Source organism: Urocampus carinirostris, chromosome 13 (assembly GCF_059441175.1).
Source record: "Urocampus carinirostris isolate Australia breed hairy pipefish chromosome 13, RoL_Ucar_1.0, whole genome shotgun sequence".
Lineage (NCBI taxonomy): Eukaryota > Metazoa > Chordata > Actinopteri > Syngnathiformes > Syngnathidae > Urocampus > Urocampus carinirostris.
Window position 1 is genome coordinate 1,050,476 of NC_142361.1, and position 20,230 is coordinate 1,070,705.

The following is a 20,230-nucleotide window of genomic DNA, read 5'->3' on the forward strand; positions in this document are numbered from 1 at the left end:
CCAAGGGTGTGGAGTCTGTATTGCTAGAGCTAACTAGCGCTATGCTAGATTCATGCAATTCACATAGTTTTTGTAGTTTAGAGAGTTCCATTGCCTGCACCACACACCCTGATCTGTACTCTTCTGTAGCATCTTCTTCTGTAACATTATTTTCTACCACTAGTCATCCTGCTACTACACCTTTCAACAATATTCCTGTGGTATGGAATTCGGGCCAAATCTGCCGCCATGCAAGGCACAAGACCCGGGACTGGCAGTATAATCCTGTGGAGGTTACCACTGATGTTACCATTGAGGTTCAAAACTCTGGAAAAGGTTCAGCTCAGTCCACAGTGCTGAAGCTTGGCCTTCTGAATGTTAGATCACTAGCCTCCAAAGCTTTACTTGTCAATAACCTTGTTAATAAACACAATCTTAACCTTATTGGCCTTTGTGAGACATGGTTAAAACAAAATGAGTTTGTAGTGTTGAATGAGGCTTCTCCCCCATGGTCGTGCCAAGTGAGTTCGCACTTGGCACGACCATGCAAAAAAGGTGGCGCCGTTGCTCTTATATCAGAAAGTAAGTTGAAATGTACTTTTGGTAACCCTACTGTTTTAAAACGTTTGAAGCACTTGTTAAGTCACTGATTGATACATTTGGGTTAAATCAAAGCGTTGATGTGCCCACTCATAAAGATGGGAACACTCTAGATTTTGTTCTGTGAGCCTTAGTCGCCTCAAATGTTACAGTGTTACCGTATCCTAATGCCATCTCTGATCACTATCTCGTTAAGTGTGAGGTGCGGTTTAATGTTTACTGTGATAAGGAAAATTTAGGCTTTTAGCAGTCGCAATATCCGCCCTACAACGGCATTAGCTTTAAAAGAACTATTACCTACGATAACTGCAGCCTTCCCTTCGTACACTGGGTCTGTTGACTCACTTACAAACAACTTTAATACTGCTTTGGTTAATGTTCTTGATTTTGTGGCGCCCTTAAGGCATACATTTCGACCTAAGAAGCAATAACCTTGGTTTACTGAAGAGACCAGGTCACTCAAACAAGGTTGCAGGAAACTTGAACGAAAATGGCGCACTACAAAGCTGGAGGTCTTCCGACTTGCCTGGTGTGACAGCTTGCTGAAATATAAAGTAGCTCTTGTCTCAGCTAAAGCATCGTTTTTCTCCAAGATTATTGTTGTACATAAGAATAATCCAAAATATTTGTTCGACACAATGGCGAAACTTACAAGACAACAACTTAACCAAAATAGTTCAACATATTCTGCTAATGACTTAATGGAATTTTTTAACAAAAAGATTAAACTCATCAGGAATTAAATCTTAAATGAACGCTCTGTAACCTCGTCCTACCTCAAAGATGTGGAGGTGTTTGGTAAGGACCGTGTCGGCGGTTGTTCAGAAGCATTCGCCAGTTTCAATGATTCGTCCCTCGGTAGTCTTACGCAGATGGTCAGTAGGGCCAAACAAACTATTTGCCTGCTTGATCCGTTTCCAGCTTCACTGGTGAAGGATCTATTTGGGACCTTAGGACCATCAGTTTAAAATATTATTAATATATCGCTATTCTCGGGTATTGTTCCTATAGCCTTCAAGTCTGCGTCATTAAACCCACGCTTAAGCGACGTAACCTTGACCCAAAAGCCTAGGTAATTATAGGCCAGTGTCAAATTTGCCATTTTTTGTAAAATTTCTTGAAACTGTCCAGTCAGCATTTAGGGCAAATCACTCTACTGAGACAGCCCTGGCTAAAGTAACCAAGGATCTCCTTTTAGCAATAGATTTTGGTGCCTCTGGAATGCATTGGTATCTCAGGAACTGTACTCTCGTGGTTTAGGTCCTACCTGTCAGACAGGACGCAATGTGTTAACTATGGTAATCTGACCTCTAAACACTCCAATGTTCCCTGTGGTGTTCCACAGGGCTCTGTACTTGGCCCCCTTCTTTTTAGTATTTGTATGCTTCCGCTTGGTGACATTATCCGCAAGTATAATATTAGTTTCCATTGCTATGCAGATGACACTCAACTGTATGTGCCACTGGAGACAACTGCACAGTTAGGTTGTAGAAATCTGGAGGCTTGCCTTACTGAGATTCAAAGATGGATGTCACTTAACTTTTGGCGCCTTAACCCAGAAAAACTGAAATGTTGATTATTAGTCCGGCTCATTGTCGTGAGTTGTTTTCAAACACTGCCCTGAACCTCGACAAATGTAATATCACCCATAGTGACTCGGTTAGATATGATCCTAATCTGTCGTTTCAGTCACATGTGAACAGTATTTCTAGAATAACTTTCTACCACCTTCGTAATATTGCGAAGATTCGTTCGATGCTGTCCCAATCAGATGCAGAGGTTTTAATTCATGCGTTTATTACTTCTCGGCTCAATTACTGTAATGTATTGAATTAAAAGTTTGCAGCTGGTTCAGAATGCGGCAGCTAGACTTTTGACAAAGGCAAAAAAGTTTGAGCATGTTACTTCTGTATTGGCCAACTTGCACTGGCTCCCAGTTCACTTAAGATGTGACTTTAAGGTTCTCTTATTAACATACAAATGTTTGCATGGACTTTCACCGTCTTATCTCTCTGATTTGATTCACCCCTATGTTTCCTGCACGGAGCCCCCCCTCGGAAAATGCCGGTCTACTTGTGACTCCGAGAGCCAAGAAGTCTGCAGGCTCAAGAGTGTTCTCCATCCCGGCCCCGGTGCTATGGAATGCTCTGCCTCCGGAGATAAGATCCGCAACCTCAGTGGAAGTTTCTAAATCTAGTCTGAAGACACACTTCTATTCCAAAGCTTATGATTGATGCCCACCTCATATTTTGTATTTGTCCTGTCTTTTTCCAACTGCCTGCCTGGTTCACCACTAGTTTTTTTGCTAGCTATTCGGAAGATCTTTGTCTACATTGGTTAAAATGGATATGTTTATAGTTTTTGTTCCCTTTAACCATAGCATGGAGAAGTTAATATTTTTAGTTTAAAGTAAATTGTTTTGCATTTTTTGGGGAAATCTGTGAATATATTAATTTATATGCCATAGGTTTTCCAGGGATCCCCTGCAAAACATATTAAATTACTAATTAACAAAAAACTTGGTGCATAAAGTTTTATTATTATGGATAATATAGGGTTGAAAAAAAAAATCTGAGGAGCCTTTTGGAGCCGAAAAAGCCTACTCTTTTAAGTGAGTTGAGCCAAAAGAGCCGGCTTTCTAAATAGAGGCGTCGTCTTGGGTGTGACCAGTCAGGGGCAGTGGTCCTTCACATGACAAAACCATAGTAGCAAGCCATCATAGCAGGCGTGTCTGCGTCATTTTTTCATTTATTGCATAGTCTATAGCAGGAGTCGGCATCCTATGACACGCGAGCCAGCAGTGGCACACGAGGGGTTACCCAGTGGCACGGGAGCGCACATCAAAGTAATACAAATAATTCTGATTTTTTTTTTTTTAAAGCGCATTTTTACCTGTAAGACATTTTCAGTTGCGTTCCGTGTTATTTAGGGGCTATACGGTAGCGCCCCTCCTCCTCTGCTTCGTGTGTGAGCGTGTGTCTGCGCCGCGCCTCGCAGAAGAGGAAAAATCCCTGTTTTAACCCAGCCACAGAAACACCAGTCCGCGATAAATGAATGAATCATAACGGCTCCTCCAGCGAAAAAATCTCGTTCTTTTCAGCCAGCGTGGACAAATGTCTGGGGCTTTGTGCAAGAAAAAACAGTGCTGTGTGTGCATTAAAACTTTTGTCACTGCTGAAGACACTGCCACTGAAGCAAGTTTTCGCATTGCTCACTGCATAGCAAAGCACAGAAAACCATTTATTTATGCGACTAAATCAGCTGTTATTTCTGTTGCACATATTTTCAAGTAGCCTTCTGCCTTGCTGCTGTTATTTCAAGTTTTGATATTTTCTGCAATAAAATTTCATTGATGAATGGTATGGTAGCTGTCCATATCACTTGTTTTTGTAGTTCATTGTTGATGAAGAATGCTTGATTCTGGTTGATTCTTGTGGTAAAAAGTTGAATTCATGGATTGCTACAGGCCTCTCCACATGTTGCTCTCATTCATTTTTTAGTTTATTGATGAACAAGGATAGTGGAAGATCAATTGGTCGGTTATACGATTCAATGTATATACATGTTGTATGTATATTCGGACTGGTGTAAAATTACAGCTCTCATTCATTCATTTGTTTATCATCTGCACAGCCTATCCTCAGCAGGGTCACGGAGGAGCTGGAGCCTATCCCTGCCCACTATCTTCAGGCAGTGGGCAGGGGACACCCTGAACCGGTTGCCAGCCAGTCGCAGGGCACACAGAGACAGACAAGTCACTCGCTCATTCACACCTCGGGACAATTTGGACTGGCCAATTAACCTGACATGCATGTTTTTTTTCTGAAAATGCGGGAGGAAACCGGAGTGCCTGGAGGAAACCCACGCAAGCATGGGGAGAACATGCAAACTCCACACAGGAATGTCTCAGGAGGTCGATCTCATGACTTGTGCTGCACAAGCACTAACCACTGCATCGCCGTGCTGCCCCAAATTACAGCCCTGTCTGATATAAAAAATATTGTTGTGCGTGTCATTGATCTTTGTGTGGCACACTGATACAAAAGGAAAATTTAAATGTGGCACTCCACACCAAAAAGGTTGCTGACTCCTGGTCTATAGAATCAGACTGCCAAGAAACATGGGAATGACAACAATTGCAAGCATTTTCAAGCACTCCAACCTAAATTCAAGCCTTGTCCTGACCTTGAAACACTTCACTAAAATCTAAATAGTTTCAAAGAATTCAAACACCCGTTTCGAACCCAGAGTTCAGCGCACAATTCTTGTACTTTCCCCCCACCTCTGCTTGTTACATCTAGTATCTGCCCCTCATTGCTCCGCAATCTAAATAAAACGAGCTGCAAGGTTGTAGGAGATTGGGAGGGAAGTGTTGGTGGTCTTTAGATAAGCAATGTGCACTCATGTCTGAGGAGAAACACTGACAAGACATCTAATGAAGCGTGAAGGCACTGGAAGAAGAGGACGGAAGGGGAAAAAAAATGGAGGGACCAAGCAGAAGCAGCACCAGGGAGCGCCTCTGCTTTGTAGCCCGGCCGCTGATGTGCTCGGCTGGGCTCAGGCTTGGAAAAAGCCCCGTGAATTCAAACGGATGGGAAAGCGGGTCAAGTCTTAATGAGCCAATGAGAGCATTTATGCAGAAAATTTCTCATTCCGATGGAGGGGATGATTGGAAGAAGTGCGGTTAGTTAGAGCTGGTGGTGGGGACTGGTGTGAGTGTATTTGTGTGTCAACCTGCAATTCCTTCACTATGGGCTTGTGACACCCTTACTGGAATCCTGAGCTTTTTTATATTATTTTCGGATTATTCTTTGTTACTAAGACATTGAAAATAAAAAGGGACGTGTGATATACTTTAGCCATCGCCCTGTGCTGCTATACTATGTACAGTGTTCATACACCTTTTTCATGGCCAAAATCAAACAATTTTCCCAGTACCTTCAAAGAGGGAAATCTAGCGTCGATCAAAAGAAAGATTTTTTTTGTTGGCTTTGATGAGTAAAATAATGTCGCTATTTTGCTGTTAGCACATATTTTGTGCTATTTTGCACTGCTCCTACGATCTTTTTGTCTCAATAGACTACAATAAAGTGACATGAAATCTGCCATTCTGCTTCAATAATGCACGTGCAGCTTCAATACGTCACACCTGTTTACAAACACGGAAAGGGCTCTATAGGTTTTAGGTAATAATCAAATTTAATACATAAAACAAACAAAAAAAAAACAACAAGTACTGTATGTATAAAAAGCAGAAAAATAGCCAAACTTGGACTCATTTTAATATTAGCGAATGTTTTTCTGGGATCCCTTGCCAAACAAATGAAATCAGTAATTACTAAATAATTCAGTGCATAATGTTTTATGATTATTGATAATATATCAATATATCACAAAAGATAAATTAAAAAAAAATCTGAGGAGCAGTTTAGGAGCCAAAAGAGCTGTCTCTTCACTGTGACACGAATGAAACGCTTCTCGTAAAAGAGCCAGAATTCCCATGACTAGTCTGATAAACCTGTCTTCTTGGATGCAACAGTAGAGGGCAGTAACATTTCACACGGCAACTTGATGATGAGGACTGGAGCCACCAGCGGTATCATTTAAGGCACTTTTCTAAAACTATTTTTTTTAATAGCGTGGTCTATCGATTCTGTCTGCCACAGCACAGTAATAGAAATGATCTCAATTATTTTTAAGCACTTCACCCAGATTTCAAGCATTTTACTGACCTTGAAAACACAACATTAAAATTCAAGCATTTTCCAGGATTCCGAGAACCCTTATGAAGACTCTATTTCAATAAAGACGCTTTAGGTGAGCTGTAGCTGGATGTGCTGTTAGTTATGTTAAATCGTGCCACATTTCACATTCCCCTCCCCTTTAGACTCATGTCTGGTAATGTGTCTTTCTACCTGGTCGAGGGCAACGGAGGAACGGGTGATCTCCTCGCTGTCGGACTTGGAACCGCCTTCGCGGTCATCTATGACCAGGTCGATGGGCATCTTGCCCTTCAAGCAGCTGATGTAACGGTGGCAAAAGTTGTCGCACAGCTCGTGAACCTGCAACAACAAAACGGCAACCGTTTTTGACAATTTTTTAAGATTGAACAAGAAAAATCTAAATAGTTCAGTACATTAGCAATGCATTTCAGGAGCTAACAATCAAACTTTACCAGTCGTGCTAACAGAAATGCGAGGTTTTAAAAAAACAGATTTAAATAACACAGAGAGTGCATGGATGAGGCAAAATTAAACTAACACGTATCAATGTTGAAGATCATAATAATAATTCTTGCAAACCTGAATGAGAAATTCAAAAGCATGTGGATTATGCGGATGATTTCACAAATGTACAATATGCGCACCACCTGGGACAAGGCATATTCTGCTCCTGCCAAACATGCTAAAGCATATCTTGGGTAACTGTCTCCTTTAGATTGCTATTCTTTTATTTGTTTTACAAACGATTAGCTTGTGGATTATTACAGGGACCTATATATTTATTATCAATCCATTTATTATCTGTACCGCCTATCCTTGGTAGGGTCGCGGGGGTGCTGGAGCCCATCCCAGCTATCTTCGGGCAGTGGGCAGGGGACATCCCAAACTGGTTGCCAGCCAGTCGCAGGGCACACAGAGACAGACTACTCACTTTCTCATTCCCACCTAGGGATAATTTAGACCGGCCAATTAAAGTGGCATACTATGTTTTTGGAATGTGGGAGGAAACCGGAGTGTTCGGAGGAAACCCACGCAAGCCCGGGAAGAACATGCAAACCCCTCAAAAGAAGGCTGGTAGCTGGATTTGAAGCCATGTCCTCAGAACTGTGACGCAGACGTGCTAGCCACTCAGCTGCTGTGCCTCCCCTATATTTATTATATTAATTAATTATAAATATTGAAAAGATACCCATTTTTTACATTGTTTTTCATTTAATTGCACAATTGTTATAATGCTCTATTCTTTAATATTATAACATAGGCCAGTTTTTCTAAGCACTATGTTGTGATTATTATTTTTGGGCGCATTCATCCTGATAGTATTTTATCTCTTTTCTCTTAGAAGGCTCTATATTACACGTTTTGTCCTTGAGCTCTATGTTTAATCTTGTTGCATACAATGTTTAACAGCATTGTTATCAATGACAATAAAGACAATTCTAATTTTATTTTTTTGAGACAACCACAATCTAGCTCACAGGACAAATCCCTACACGATTAATAACCGCATGATGTTGTTTTGAAAAATTATTTTAAATGATAAAATATTACAAATCACTATTCCAATTAGAACACTGAAATGTATGGTATAATAAAAAATAAGAGAGTAGCAGCAGCCAATCAACCACAAACCAAGAAAAAAAAAAAAACATCGAAATTATATATAAAAAAAACTAAATACAATGAGGAGCTCTTGTTGGTGATAAGGATGAGTGGAGAGGTGTTGTAAAAGGATAGTGGGGGATGTTTAGACGTGTTCTAAGAGTTGGGCAGGGCACCCGTATGATGCGGCAGGGATAAACCAGTGAAAGCTGTCAGGCCCTGGTGACAGAAGAGTGTGTTGTGTCAACCTGACCCGAGTGACATGGCCGTTTTCTTGTGTCCCGTTTCATCTGGAGGGACGAAAGCATGACCAACTTAGGTGCCGGGGTGCTTAACTTGTTTGGGTGTTTTGGGATTTGGGTTGGACATGATACCAAAAATGTTTGTGTGTTTTTTGGTCCTTTTTCTCTTTTTATTTGCTTTGTTTTTGTATGTGTTTGTCTTGCTATTGGTCACCTCTCTCGAGGGATATGACCAGGTTAGATAGATAGATAGATAGATAGATAGATAGATAGATAGATAGATAGATAGATAGATAGATAGATAGATAGATAGATAGATAGATAGATAGATAGATAGATAGATAGATAGATAGATAGATAGATAGATAGATAGATAGATAGATAGATAGATAGATAGATAGATAGATAGATAGATAGATAGATAGATAGATAGATAGATAGATAGATAGATAGATAGATAGATAGATAGATAGATAGATAGATAGATAGATAGATAGATAGATAGATAGATAGATAGATAGATAGATAGATAGATAGATAGATAGATGGATAGAAATACAATGGAAGTCATAATAATTGCCACAATTGTCAGAATTGCCTTGTTAAAAATAGTAAACATAATCGCCCGCTTCCCTTTTTCTTAGCTGTAGACAAAATATTAGGAACAATCAAATACACCACACAGTATATTCAGGCATTTTTGTTAAAGAAGTTTTTTTTTTCCAAAATGAGTTAGATAACAAAAAACAAATAACTTTGTTAAGGCTAGTCGCCTTGCATACAATGTTTCATAACGTTGATACCAGTGACAATAAAGACAATTCTATTCTACCTAATGAGATGGCCAGGGAGGTACATGATGTCTAAATCTTGACCCTCCCCAACCCCCTTTCAGGATGGAGATATCCCTGAAATTGGCAGTGACACAAGGGCTCACATAGGCCACCAATTACTCAACACGCATGTTAAAAGATCCCACCCCCAGCCATCCCCTCGTGACGCTCAGATTTTGTGCACTTATGGATTTATTTCCCACATACGATTCCACTTGGCTTGCATCAAAATATAATCAAGCAATTCTTGAACAGAGATGGGTCCAAACAATGTCAAGGGTTAAAGATTAAAATGCAAGTAGTGAATGATTTGATTGGCGATTATAAGTGACCAGCAAAAAAATAGCTATGCAAATTGAGAATTATGAGAAGAAGATGAATCAGATTTTTTTTGTTACCTTTTCCAGCTCCAGCAGATGAAATCGTAGTACTTGAATGGCTTGAATCATCTGCAGAAATTGAAAAATAACACTACTGAAGAAGCAAATCACTGTGCCAAGACTGTTTTTATCAAAAATGTTTTTTTTTTTTAAATTGATCATTGCATTGTTACACACAATATTGCCATGGAAGTTTCAACTTTATGGTGTTTGAATTTTTGGAAACAGAAAGTGATGCAGAGGAACAGATAAACAAATGACGTGTAATTACCGTAAATTCCAGACTATAGAGCGCACCTGATTATAAGCCGCATCCGCCACTTTTTAGGTGTTTTGTCACCCTTGTACTTACACAAGCCGCATTAGAACCCGTGACACAATTACAAGTTTAACCCAGACCATCCTGAAAGTTCCATGATTGTAACTTTTTTTTTGGTTTGAACAAATTTATTGACACTAATAACAGCAAACAAATAATGTGAGGTTTGAACAACCCTTCTCTACAATCTTAACAGCAATCAAGCATATTCACAATTTCGTTATGTAACATCTTTGTGAGTGTCAATAGATCCGTCCAGGCCAAAGTCGATCTTTACTTCATAGATATTGCACAAACCTAGTATCTTAGTCGACATCATGAATGGAAAATGATACCCGTAATTAAGGTATGATGCAGACTTGTAAAGTCCGGGTCCCGTTGAAAGTAATCCAAGGAAACAAAATGTGTATTTCCTAAAGTTAAGGGTGGGAAAAATATATATCCACTATTGTCCGCTGAGACAACAGACAGATCTACCGGTAACTTAGCTTTACTCCAATTCCCATCAGCCCACGTTTGATCCGCCCCTTTCTTTTCATTCGTCCGTAGAACACACAACGGAATAAATCTCTAAAATAAATACATTACAAAAATATACAGTTGCAAATACATATTAAACATGGTTACACATAAATACGAAGAAAGACGGTACACCGAGAGAGTTTTCAAAGCTTTAATAATAATAATATAACTTTCATCCCAAACCGTGCCTTTGAAAGGTACCAACACGCTAGTTAGGATCATGCTCCCAATGAATTAAACGTACCTGTTAAAAAAAAAAAGAATCCCTTAATTGTGAAATTCACGGCAGATTGTTTTTAACTTCCTCCTCATAACTATCGCCATCAAGGGCGTCTTCCTCAATATCGGAACGTACCTTAACTTTACAATGTATGCTTAAACGTAGAGGTTGCAGTCTTTCTTGGCGCACATAATCTACTGGTCTTAATCTTACATTTTATACTCCAGCACCGCTGGTGGCCGTCAGAAAAATTCCATAAATTGGCCCTTTTCACTGAATAAGCCGCAGGGCTGTACATTTGGGAAAAAAGTAGCGGCTTATAGTCCGGAATTTACAGTACATGTTTAACTCTAAACAAGGGGCATATTCTTAAGCATATTGTATATCATTTTCATATTGAAAATGTTTATTATATTCAAATATTTGACATTAAAAAAAAAATGTTGACAATATTTCAAAAAGTGGGTTTAATTTTTTTTTTTATATATTTTTTACCACACATAAAAGGACATGTAATGCTCTTTTTTTTTTCTTGTATGATAGGTATATACATAAAATGATCTTTGGATCAGGCCGTAGGAAAAGAGTATCTTACATATTTGCATTTGCATAGCATATGTTTTATGCATTTTTAATTATGATGTTAAATAACAAATACTTGGATTTTTTTTTAATTGTTCTTTTTTATTGAATATTTTGTTGTTTTGTGCAAAATGTTTCTATCCATCCAAAACTTCAATATTTGAATAAAGAGATGAGAATTAAAAATGTCTTAAAGAAATCAGATTATTCGATTAACCCAAAAAAATAATCCACCAATTAATTGTTATGAAAATAATGGTTAGTTGCAACCCTAGAACAAACTATTGACCCCTCGAACGTGTTGTACGCAGGCCAAATCAGGCCCGCCAAGGGTTTTAATCCAGCCCGCAAGACAACAATGAGATAAGTACATGAGAAAAACGAGCTCCACTTGATTTTGTCAGAGTCAGGTGCCATTCACAAAGACACTGTATAGCTGTTTTGCTTCATGTCTTTTCGGCATTTTTCTCTTTCTCTCTCCCACTCACTGTCTATCTCTCTCTATTTATCTCTCATTCTCTCTCTCCCTCTCTCTTTCTCTCTCTCTCTCTTTCTCTTCTTTGTCTATCTTTCACCCCTTGTCCCTCTCTTCTATTTGTACATCTCTCTTCTCTCTTTGTCACTATTTTTTTCTATTTGTCTCTTTTACTATCTATATGTCTCTTGTCTTTGTCTTTTTTTTCTTCTCTCTTATTCCTCTCTTTCTTTTTTTCTAACTTTTTTTCCTCTCTTCTTCTCTTTTTCTATTTTCCCCTCTCTCTTCAATTCTTTTTCTTCCCTCTTTTCCATCTCTCTCCTCTCACTATTTCTTTCTCTATTTTTCTCTCATTTTTGCCCCTTCTCCCTTTTTCCTCTATCTCTATTTATCTCTCTCCTCTCTCTCTCCTTCTCTCTCTCTTTCTGACTCTCTTCTCTCTCTCTCTCTCTCTCTCTCTCTCTCTCTCTCTCTTTCTCTCTCTCTCTCTCTCATTGTCTCTCCCTGTTTCTCTTTTTCTTTATTTATCTTAAATCGACTAGTCCAGCCGCCATGAGATTTTTATTCTAACATGAATTTGACACCACTTGGCTACATAATACACGTTATCCTTTTTAAGTTTGCACTGTGTTTAACGGGGAAAAAACTGCCTTACATATTGTGCTGTTTATCCTAAATATAAACTAATTCGAAGGCGGAAGATGATCCTGACATTTCCAGGCAAAAATTATCAGATCAACATCGTTCGATACAACCCTGTTTTTACTTGGATCTGATTGATACCAAAATTCCCAGTTTCGCCCAATCTTACAACTACAAAGCAACATTAAAGGACTTACCAAATTATCCAATTCAGGATTTGATGAAAATAAAGGTTTTTCTGCACGAATCTAAAAATGAAGCAGTCAGGTGAAACTTATATCATATGCAAGTTACACATAGAAACTAAAAAAAACACATTTAAAATTCTCAGTTAACTTTGTGTTTGTGTGTGTTTTTACTTTATGATTTCTGACCTGTTTGGCAAATACGGCAATGTCCTCATTGAAGGATTCCGACGAGCAGACGTCCCCTCCTGCAACACCGGGCTCTCTGGGGGTGCACGTTGCTAATTCACATTTCTCGAAAATCAGTGCAAGCAGGGGAAACAAGGGGTGCCTGCATGGAGGAACAATCGCTCGCAATTTAAAAGTGGACAACTAAAAGCACACAATGGCTAATAGGGTCAAGGAAACAAACATACTCCACTATGAATTGATATATTTCCCAAACCTGTCAACTTCTACGTTTTTATTGTACTGTATTGTATGCGCCCTGTAACAATTTTTTTTTGTTCGGGAACAAGTGTTTTTTTTAAATTATACTAATATGTAAAATGAGCTACTGAATATACGGCGGATGGGTGGTTAGTGCGCCACCCCAAGGTGCGAAGGTCCAGTGGTCAAGTCCAGCTACCACAGTCTCCCCGTGTGGAGCTTGCATGTTCTCCCAGTGCTTTCGTGGGTTTCCTCCGGGCACTCCGGTTTCCTCCCACATTCCCAAAAACATGCATGTTAGGTTAGCTGGTTCAAACTGTCCTAGGTGTGAAGGAGCGAGTGAATGGTTGTCTATCTCTATGAACTGGTTGTTCCCTGCCCACTGCCTGAAGACAGCTGGGATGTGCTCTAGCACCCTGTGACCCCAGTGAGGATAAGCGGTAAATATATATATATATATATATATATATATATATATATATATATAAACACATATCCATCCATATATATACACATATATATATATATCTATAGAAAGAGAGAGAGAGAGAGAGAGAGAGAGAGAGAGAGAGAGAGAGAGAGAGAGAGAGAGAGAGAGAGAGAGAGAGAGAGAGAGAGAGAGAGAGAGAGAGAGAGAGAGAGAGAGAGAGAGAGAGAGTATCTTTTTAGGCAGTGGCCTCCCCCTAAGGACAGCAGAAGTGCCGGCAGACCTGTTCTGAAAATACCCCACATGTGCTGGGTCATTGTGATTATATACTAAAAAAAAAATTCTGGGGTGGTTGACTGAGTCAAAATAACCATATTTCCTACTTATCTCCCCTATTCTCTTTCTTTCCCTTTCTCTCATTCATTAATTCTTTCTTTCTCTTTCTTTCTTTCTTTCTTTCTTTCTTTCTTTCTTTCTTTCTTTCTTTCTTTCTTTCATTCTCTCTCTCTTACTGTAACTTTATTTCTCAGTTTTTCTCCCTTTATATTTCTCCTTCATCTTTATTTCCCTCTTACTTTCTTTATTTGTTTTTCCTTTCATCTTCCATTATTTTTCTCTCTCTATTACTCTTTCGTTCTCCTCTCTCCCTTTCTTCCTCTTTCTCGCTTTATTTCACACTATTTTCTCCCTTTCTCTTTCTCCCTTTTCTTTCTCTCCTTGTCTCTTTCTGACTCCCTCCTGTTTTTCTATTTATATATCTATCTCCTTTCTTTCTTTTCTCTGTCTTTTTCACTCTCTCTTTTTTCTCTTATTTGTTTTCTTTTTTTCTCTCGCTTTCTCTACATCTCTGTGTCTAATTTTTATCTCAATTTTTTTCTCTCTTTAGCTACCTCTCTGTGTCTCTTTTTCCCATTTTTTTCTCTTTCACTTTCACATTCCTTTTTTCTATTTCTCTTTAATCTTTCTCTCTTTCTCTTTCATTTTCTCTCTTTATTTCTATTTTATCTACTATTCTGGCCCTTATGTGTTTTTTTCTGCCATGTGGGCCACAAGTTAAAATGAGTTTGACACCCCTGCTGTATTATGTCATGAAACCGACTCAGACTCAAAATGACCAAACTACATAATTTTTTTCCAAGCCGTTTGCAAGCTTTATGTTGTTTTTTTGGCTATGGTAACGCTCATGTTATGTCAAATAAATCCCAACTTCTCAGCTTATGAGAATAAAAAATATATACAAAACATATAATGTATTTTGTGTTAATTGTTTAAATCTATATTGTTGTTGTTGTTGTTTTAAGAATGACATTTTTTCACAATTCAGAGTTGTTAAAAATACACACTGCCCCTTTAAAAGCAATGCTATTTTTTAGAAATCTTTTTTTGTCTCTTCTGCAAGGGTTGGTCTGAAACTCTTTTATCTTAAATGCTGACTATACTAGAAATAAGAACCAGGAGACTGCATATTCTCTTAACAGGTCTATATTTTTAATTGATGTATTCTATTATATCTGGTTAAGTCCGCAGTCTTTTCATTAAATACATTTGAAAACCAAGTTTATTTTTCTTGATTTGGGTAGCGGCTTGCAACTGAGTTGAGAACCACTGGTCTAGTAATTTCAAGTGGATTTTGGCTTATTTTTATGATTATCATTATTATTATCATTATTACCGTAACTTCTAGACTGTAAAGTTTACATTCAAAATTTGTGAATTAGTGTGTTTTTTTTTACATACGATGCTTATGGTGGTTGGTGATAGGAATGAGTGTAGAGTTGTTGTAAAAGGATAGTGAGATGTTTGGACGTTTTCTAAGGGATGGGCAGGGCACCTGTATTATGCGGCGGGGGTAAACCAGTGAAAGCTGTCGGACCCTGTTGTTGAACAGAAGAGTGTGTTGTGTCACCCTGACCCGAGTGACATGGCCGCTTTTTTGTGTCCCGTTTCATCTGGAGGGATGAAAGCATGACCAATTTGGGTGCCGAGGTGCTTAACTTTTTTGGTGTTCGTGCATTTGGGTTGGCCATGGTCAATTTTTGTGTGTGTGTTTTATTGCTACTTTTTCCCTTTTTTATTTTATTTGTTTTTGTATGTGTTTGTCTTGCCGTCGGTCACCCCTCTCGAGGGATATGACCAGGGTAGATAGATAAATAGAACATACGATGCTCTGGGCAATAAGGTGCATGACATTAACAATACTGTAATGGGAAAGGTTACATCAGAAAATAATGGGAATTAATTATTAGAAAATAAACTGTCATTATGAAATATTGTTTCACCACTAAAATGGAATAATTCATAAGTATCTACCATAATAAGTAGTTTCAATGTAATAATTGTATTTACCACATGTATGGCCCATAAAGCGTGTTGGATTTTAGGTGCGCCTTCAAACTCCTGGCAATTTGTTTTTTTTTAAATACAGTACAATTATTATCATTATTATTATTATTATTTGTGTTTGTATTTGTATTTTTATTATTAGTAGTATTATTACTTATGTTATTATTGGACAGGGCTGCAAGAAAACACTTAAGACAGTAAACTGCTGCGTGGTTAAATTAAAAAAAATCTTGCCGACCACTGTTTTAGCTAGACGGAGATCCACTCCAAATATGCGACCAGTCGAGCGACTCAACCCCAGCAACCCTTCACTGTCCCCGTGGTAAAGTGAGCCGAGCACCCCGCTGAAACTCTCAGACGTCCCCCCAGAGTGCATACCCGTAGATAGCGTCTTTGTCCCGCTTGAGCGCGTCGTTGACCGAGGATCCCATGCTTGTGGGCATGGTGTTCGTGTGCGCCGTGTGCGGGTACTGGTGCGAGTGCAACTGGGGCCCATGGTTGAGGTGCACGGCCTGCATGGAGCGCGCACCGTGCGGGTCTCCGTATATTGTGGTCGGGATCCCGACCCCGTCCATCCCGTAGTGGGGCAAATCTTCGTACTGTATCGGAGGGACACACACACAGGCCCACACACAGGCACACACACAGGCACACACACAGGCACACACACAGGCACACACCTGTATAAATGTTCTCCGTGGAATTTAACTTTGATCAATGCGTAATCATCATTCTGTATTACCTAATGAGTCGTGAAAAATTAACGTGACTTTTAGGTATTTTATACCTGTCAACTTATAACTTTTCCCCGTATTCTAAACATTTTGATAATATCATATCTTACGCTTTATAACATTTTTGTACAGGAGTTTGTTTTTAACTTTTTTTGTTGTTGGACCAATCTCATTTTCATCACCAGTACTACGTCATCGAGTATTGGAAGACAAAAGAAATACATACTCTGAGATCCTGGTTGCCAATTTAACTAAAGTGTGACTCTAAATCTCTAAATCAGATGTCTGTGAAACTCTGCACTGCTAACGTGCAACGGTAAGTTTAATACAAAAATAAACGTGTTTACGCAAATCTTCTTCTTTTTTTATTCTAAATAGTCTGTCTTGTTGTGAGTTCCTATGTTTGTGGGGTTTATGGTCGCTTAATAAGGGGAATTAAGAACGTTTAAAAGGGGGTGCAATTGGCTGAGGTTGACAGGTATGTAATCATCGTTGTTCTTTCCTTAATGAGGCAAGCGTCTGAAAATTTAACTCGTATTTTAAGTATTTAAAAGAACAAATTAAACTATGTGTGCCGAGGTTTTTGGCATATGGAGTTAGAATATTGCATTTGATTCTTGTCTTTCAAATTGGATAAAGTAAACCGCAAGGGTTTATTATAAAAAGTCTATACAATCATGCGTAGTTTGCTCTACCGCAGAAACAGAACGATACAAGCATGAGCAACAAAATCCTGTGTATTTCCTTATATGCCCGTCAATACATGTTCTCGTACATCATATATAGTTCGATTATTGCAATGTGTAATGCAGATCGTCTCGGTCACTGGTAGCAGATGATAACGTCATCGTAGATTGCTATTGAAGAAGTGTGCGAAATCATGTTTTGCTTCGCATAATAAGTAATACTAAATCGACCGAAAGTGGAAAAAACGTAAAAAAATAAATAAAAACGTTTGAAAAAAGAATGCTGACATCATTGTTTGGTTTGTTTATTTAGTAAAGACCTTCAACTTTTTTGCACAAATTAGCTTTGTTTTTATTCTACATCATATCCGTTGCTGTGAGTAGATAGCTGCCGTGTTGTGTTTGTAAGATTTATAATCTCCTAATAAGGGAAATAGCCAGCATAAATATAGGGGCGGGGGGTTGACAGGTATACGTAATAATTATTTTGTTTTCCTTAATAAGACAGAAGTGTGAACATTCAACACAACTGTTGAGTATTTAAAAGCAGACATTTTTTTTTAAAGTGTCTATGCCGTTTTTGACTTATCAAATTTTGATATTGTATTCGTTTATAACTGAATAAACTAAAACTACAGTACAATGCACATGCTTTGCCGCGTAAACGGAACTAAATCCTGTGTACAGTAATTCCATACATGTCAAATTAATAATAATAATAATAATAATAATTCTACATTTTCGCACATTTTATACATTTTTGATCATTGTAAATTGTGAACACTGTTTAAAAATGTTTGTAGGGGATATTTGTTAACCCTCCTGTTTTGCTAAAAACACAGAAAAAAACCCTAAATTATATTTTATCTAACTTTAAATGGTATGACTTTTCCGAGATGGGTCCCAACAGCGGATAGGATGATTTTTTTTTTTTTTTCACATCCCTGCGTGAGCGGTAAAAATTACAAAAGTGGCATGAAAATGAGGACAACACGAGGGTTCAACTTAGGGTATTTTTAATAGACCAATTTTGTCTTGCCCACTTTGGCTCTAATCCGGATCATCTCGGTCACTGGTATGGCGGACAACAATCGAGTATAGGACGACAATGAGATGTGATACAAACCATCTGTAGATCAGTTAAAATTTGCAAAATCTTGCACTGTATAATAACGGGCGAAAACAAATTTACCGCAAATGGGTACAGGGACAGATGCTGAAGTATTTGCATTGTTGATTTGGTAAATAAAATCAACTTGTCAACACGATCTATCTGTGTTTTTATTCTACATAGCCCGTCTCTATGTGAGTAAATAGTTGCCGTGTTGTGTTTGTAAAGTTTATTAAAAACGTGACTTGCAATCAATAACGAGGGGAACAATTAGCTGAGGTTGATAAGTGTAACATAATAAATCACTTTTAAGCACTTTAATAATACACAAGAAAATAATTACAATGCAATGGATTTTAGCTCAGGAGTGATTTATTATACGATTTAAATAACATCGAGGTAAATACAATATATATATATATATATATATATGTATATATATATATATATATATATATATATATATATATATATATATATAGGCTAGAAATACATTGCCAATAAATCATTGACTGGGGAGAGAGGTATTTAAATGCAGAAATTAAAGATTGCATGTAGACGTTTTCAACATGTTAAATAACAATGCTTAATTCTTGCTTTTAGAGATTTAATCAAATAAAACTACAAGGGTGTGTTTTAAAAAGTCAACATTTGAATGTGTAGTTTTGCTATAATGCATAAACAAGCATGGGTAACAAAACCCTCTGTAACTGCAAAGCAAAATAATAATACATAAGTACTGCCAATATCATCAATTGTACTGCAACAACCCATTGTAGAGGTCAATTTAAGTTGCATTTAAAATTTTATTTTTATGGATAAGTCTTCTACTGTCGATTCGGAGGCTTTTGCAAAAAACACAAGCAGCGAAACCTCCAGGCGACCAAGTGCAAAAGGCATGTCAGCGTGACAGATTCTTCCCCACAATCATGTGCAAAGCAAATCCTATTTGTCGGCGCTGCTCTAAGAAATATTACTTTTATAATAATATTTTTGTAGGTGTGGGTGTGTTGCAGGCTACACAGAGGACCCAAGTCATAAGACACATATTTTAGATTAATGACCCGAAGAATTCACGCAGTGCTGTCACAAGTCATCTCCAAAAACACGTCCCCGAAAAAAAAGTGTAAGAGTGCGCGTGGTGCATAGGGTTATCAGTTCGTCCGTGCGTAAAGTACCATAAAAAAAAAACCTACAAAAAAGTATTTTTTTTTGTTTACCTACCCTTTGCGCCATAAGCCTCCTCCCAGCCCGCCGTTCTCGATTCGAGTCACACTTAAATCCTTTTACAAGTCAGTCTTGGACGGCAAATTAGAAACCCCCCCCAAAAAAAACTAGAATATGGGGGCTACATTCAAAAAGGGAAAACATCAAAAGAAAAAAATGAAAAAGAAAAAAAAACACAAACAAAAAAAAAACTTGGGTTTGTTGTTTTGGTGTTGTTTCTCCCTCCAGGGATTCTCACCGCGGTGCCGGACAAGTTAAGCCCGGTCTAGAAGAGTCGATAGTGCACTCTCCGCGTACCAAGTCCTCGATATCCCTCCAAAAATAAAAATAAATTCAGAGCATTTAACGAGAAACTATGTTTCTCATGGCGGTGTCCGATGTTGCTTGCTCATCAGCGGGGATCCTCCCAGGCGTTGGCCCGATGGAAAGCACACTATTCAGGGCGTCTCTTGTGCGGCTGTCCGCTTGCTCTCCATTGGCTTGATTTGCTTTTGCTAAGACGAGAACGAGGAGAAAATGAGTGTGTGTGGAGAGATGGTGGTGGTTGTGGCGGTGGTGTGTGCGTGTGTGTGTGTGGGGGGGGGGGGTGTAATGGGGGTCTGTGGTGTATGGTATAGTAGGAAGTGGCAGACTGTCGGCCGAAAGAAGCAGGCGGAGAAGGGCTTGTCATTCCGGCTCGGGGCTTTTTCTTAAAGGAGCCGCGCATCACAGATATGAGCGGCGTGCAAGATTGTGGCTTGATGGAAATTCCGGTTTATTTAGAGAAGCAGCTTTTTTTGCGGGGCTCACTAAAAAGAGCCAGCTCATTCGGGACACAAACGTCTCTTCTGTTTTTTTGTTGTTGCTTTAAACCAGGGTTGTCAAACTTATTTGAGCACAGCGGCCAAATGGTCGGAAAATAACTCGGTAACGGACTGGTAGATTAAAGAGAAAGAAAGAGAGGGAGAAAAAGAGAGAAACATAGATAAA

The 20,230-nt window shown here is 38.5% G+C and overlaps 1 protein-coding gene across 3 annotated transcripts in view; it reads right to left on the reverse strand.

Moving 5' to 3' along the window:
• Positions 1–19,877, reverse strand: part of meis1b (Meis homeobox 1 b) — a 184,572-nt gene extending 164,695 nt beyond the window's left edge. For 2 of the 3 annotated variants that reach the window (XM_088352052.1, XM_088352051.1), the window contains exons 1-6: positions 19,259–19,877; positions 15,882–16,102; positions 12,494–12,635; positions 12,317–12,367; positions 9,378–9,428; positions 6,495–6,641 (exon numbers count right to left, since the gene is read on the reverse strand). In XM_088352052.1, coding sequence (XP_088208178.1) covers positions 6,495–6,641; positions 9,378–9,428; positions 12,317–12,367; positions 12,494–12,635; positions 15,882–16,102; positions 19,259–19,270 — 624 coding nt within the window. In that variant the 5' untranslated portion in view covers positions 19,271–19,877. The remainder of the gene's footprint in view (positions 1–6,494; positions 6,642–9,377; positions 9,429–12,316; positions 12,368–12,493; positions 12,636–15,881; positions 16,103–19,258) is intronic. The other variant, XM_088352050.1, reaches the window with a different exon arrangement.
• Positions 19,878–20,230: the final 353 nt, after the last annotated feature.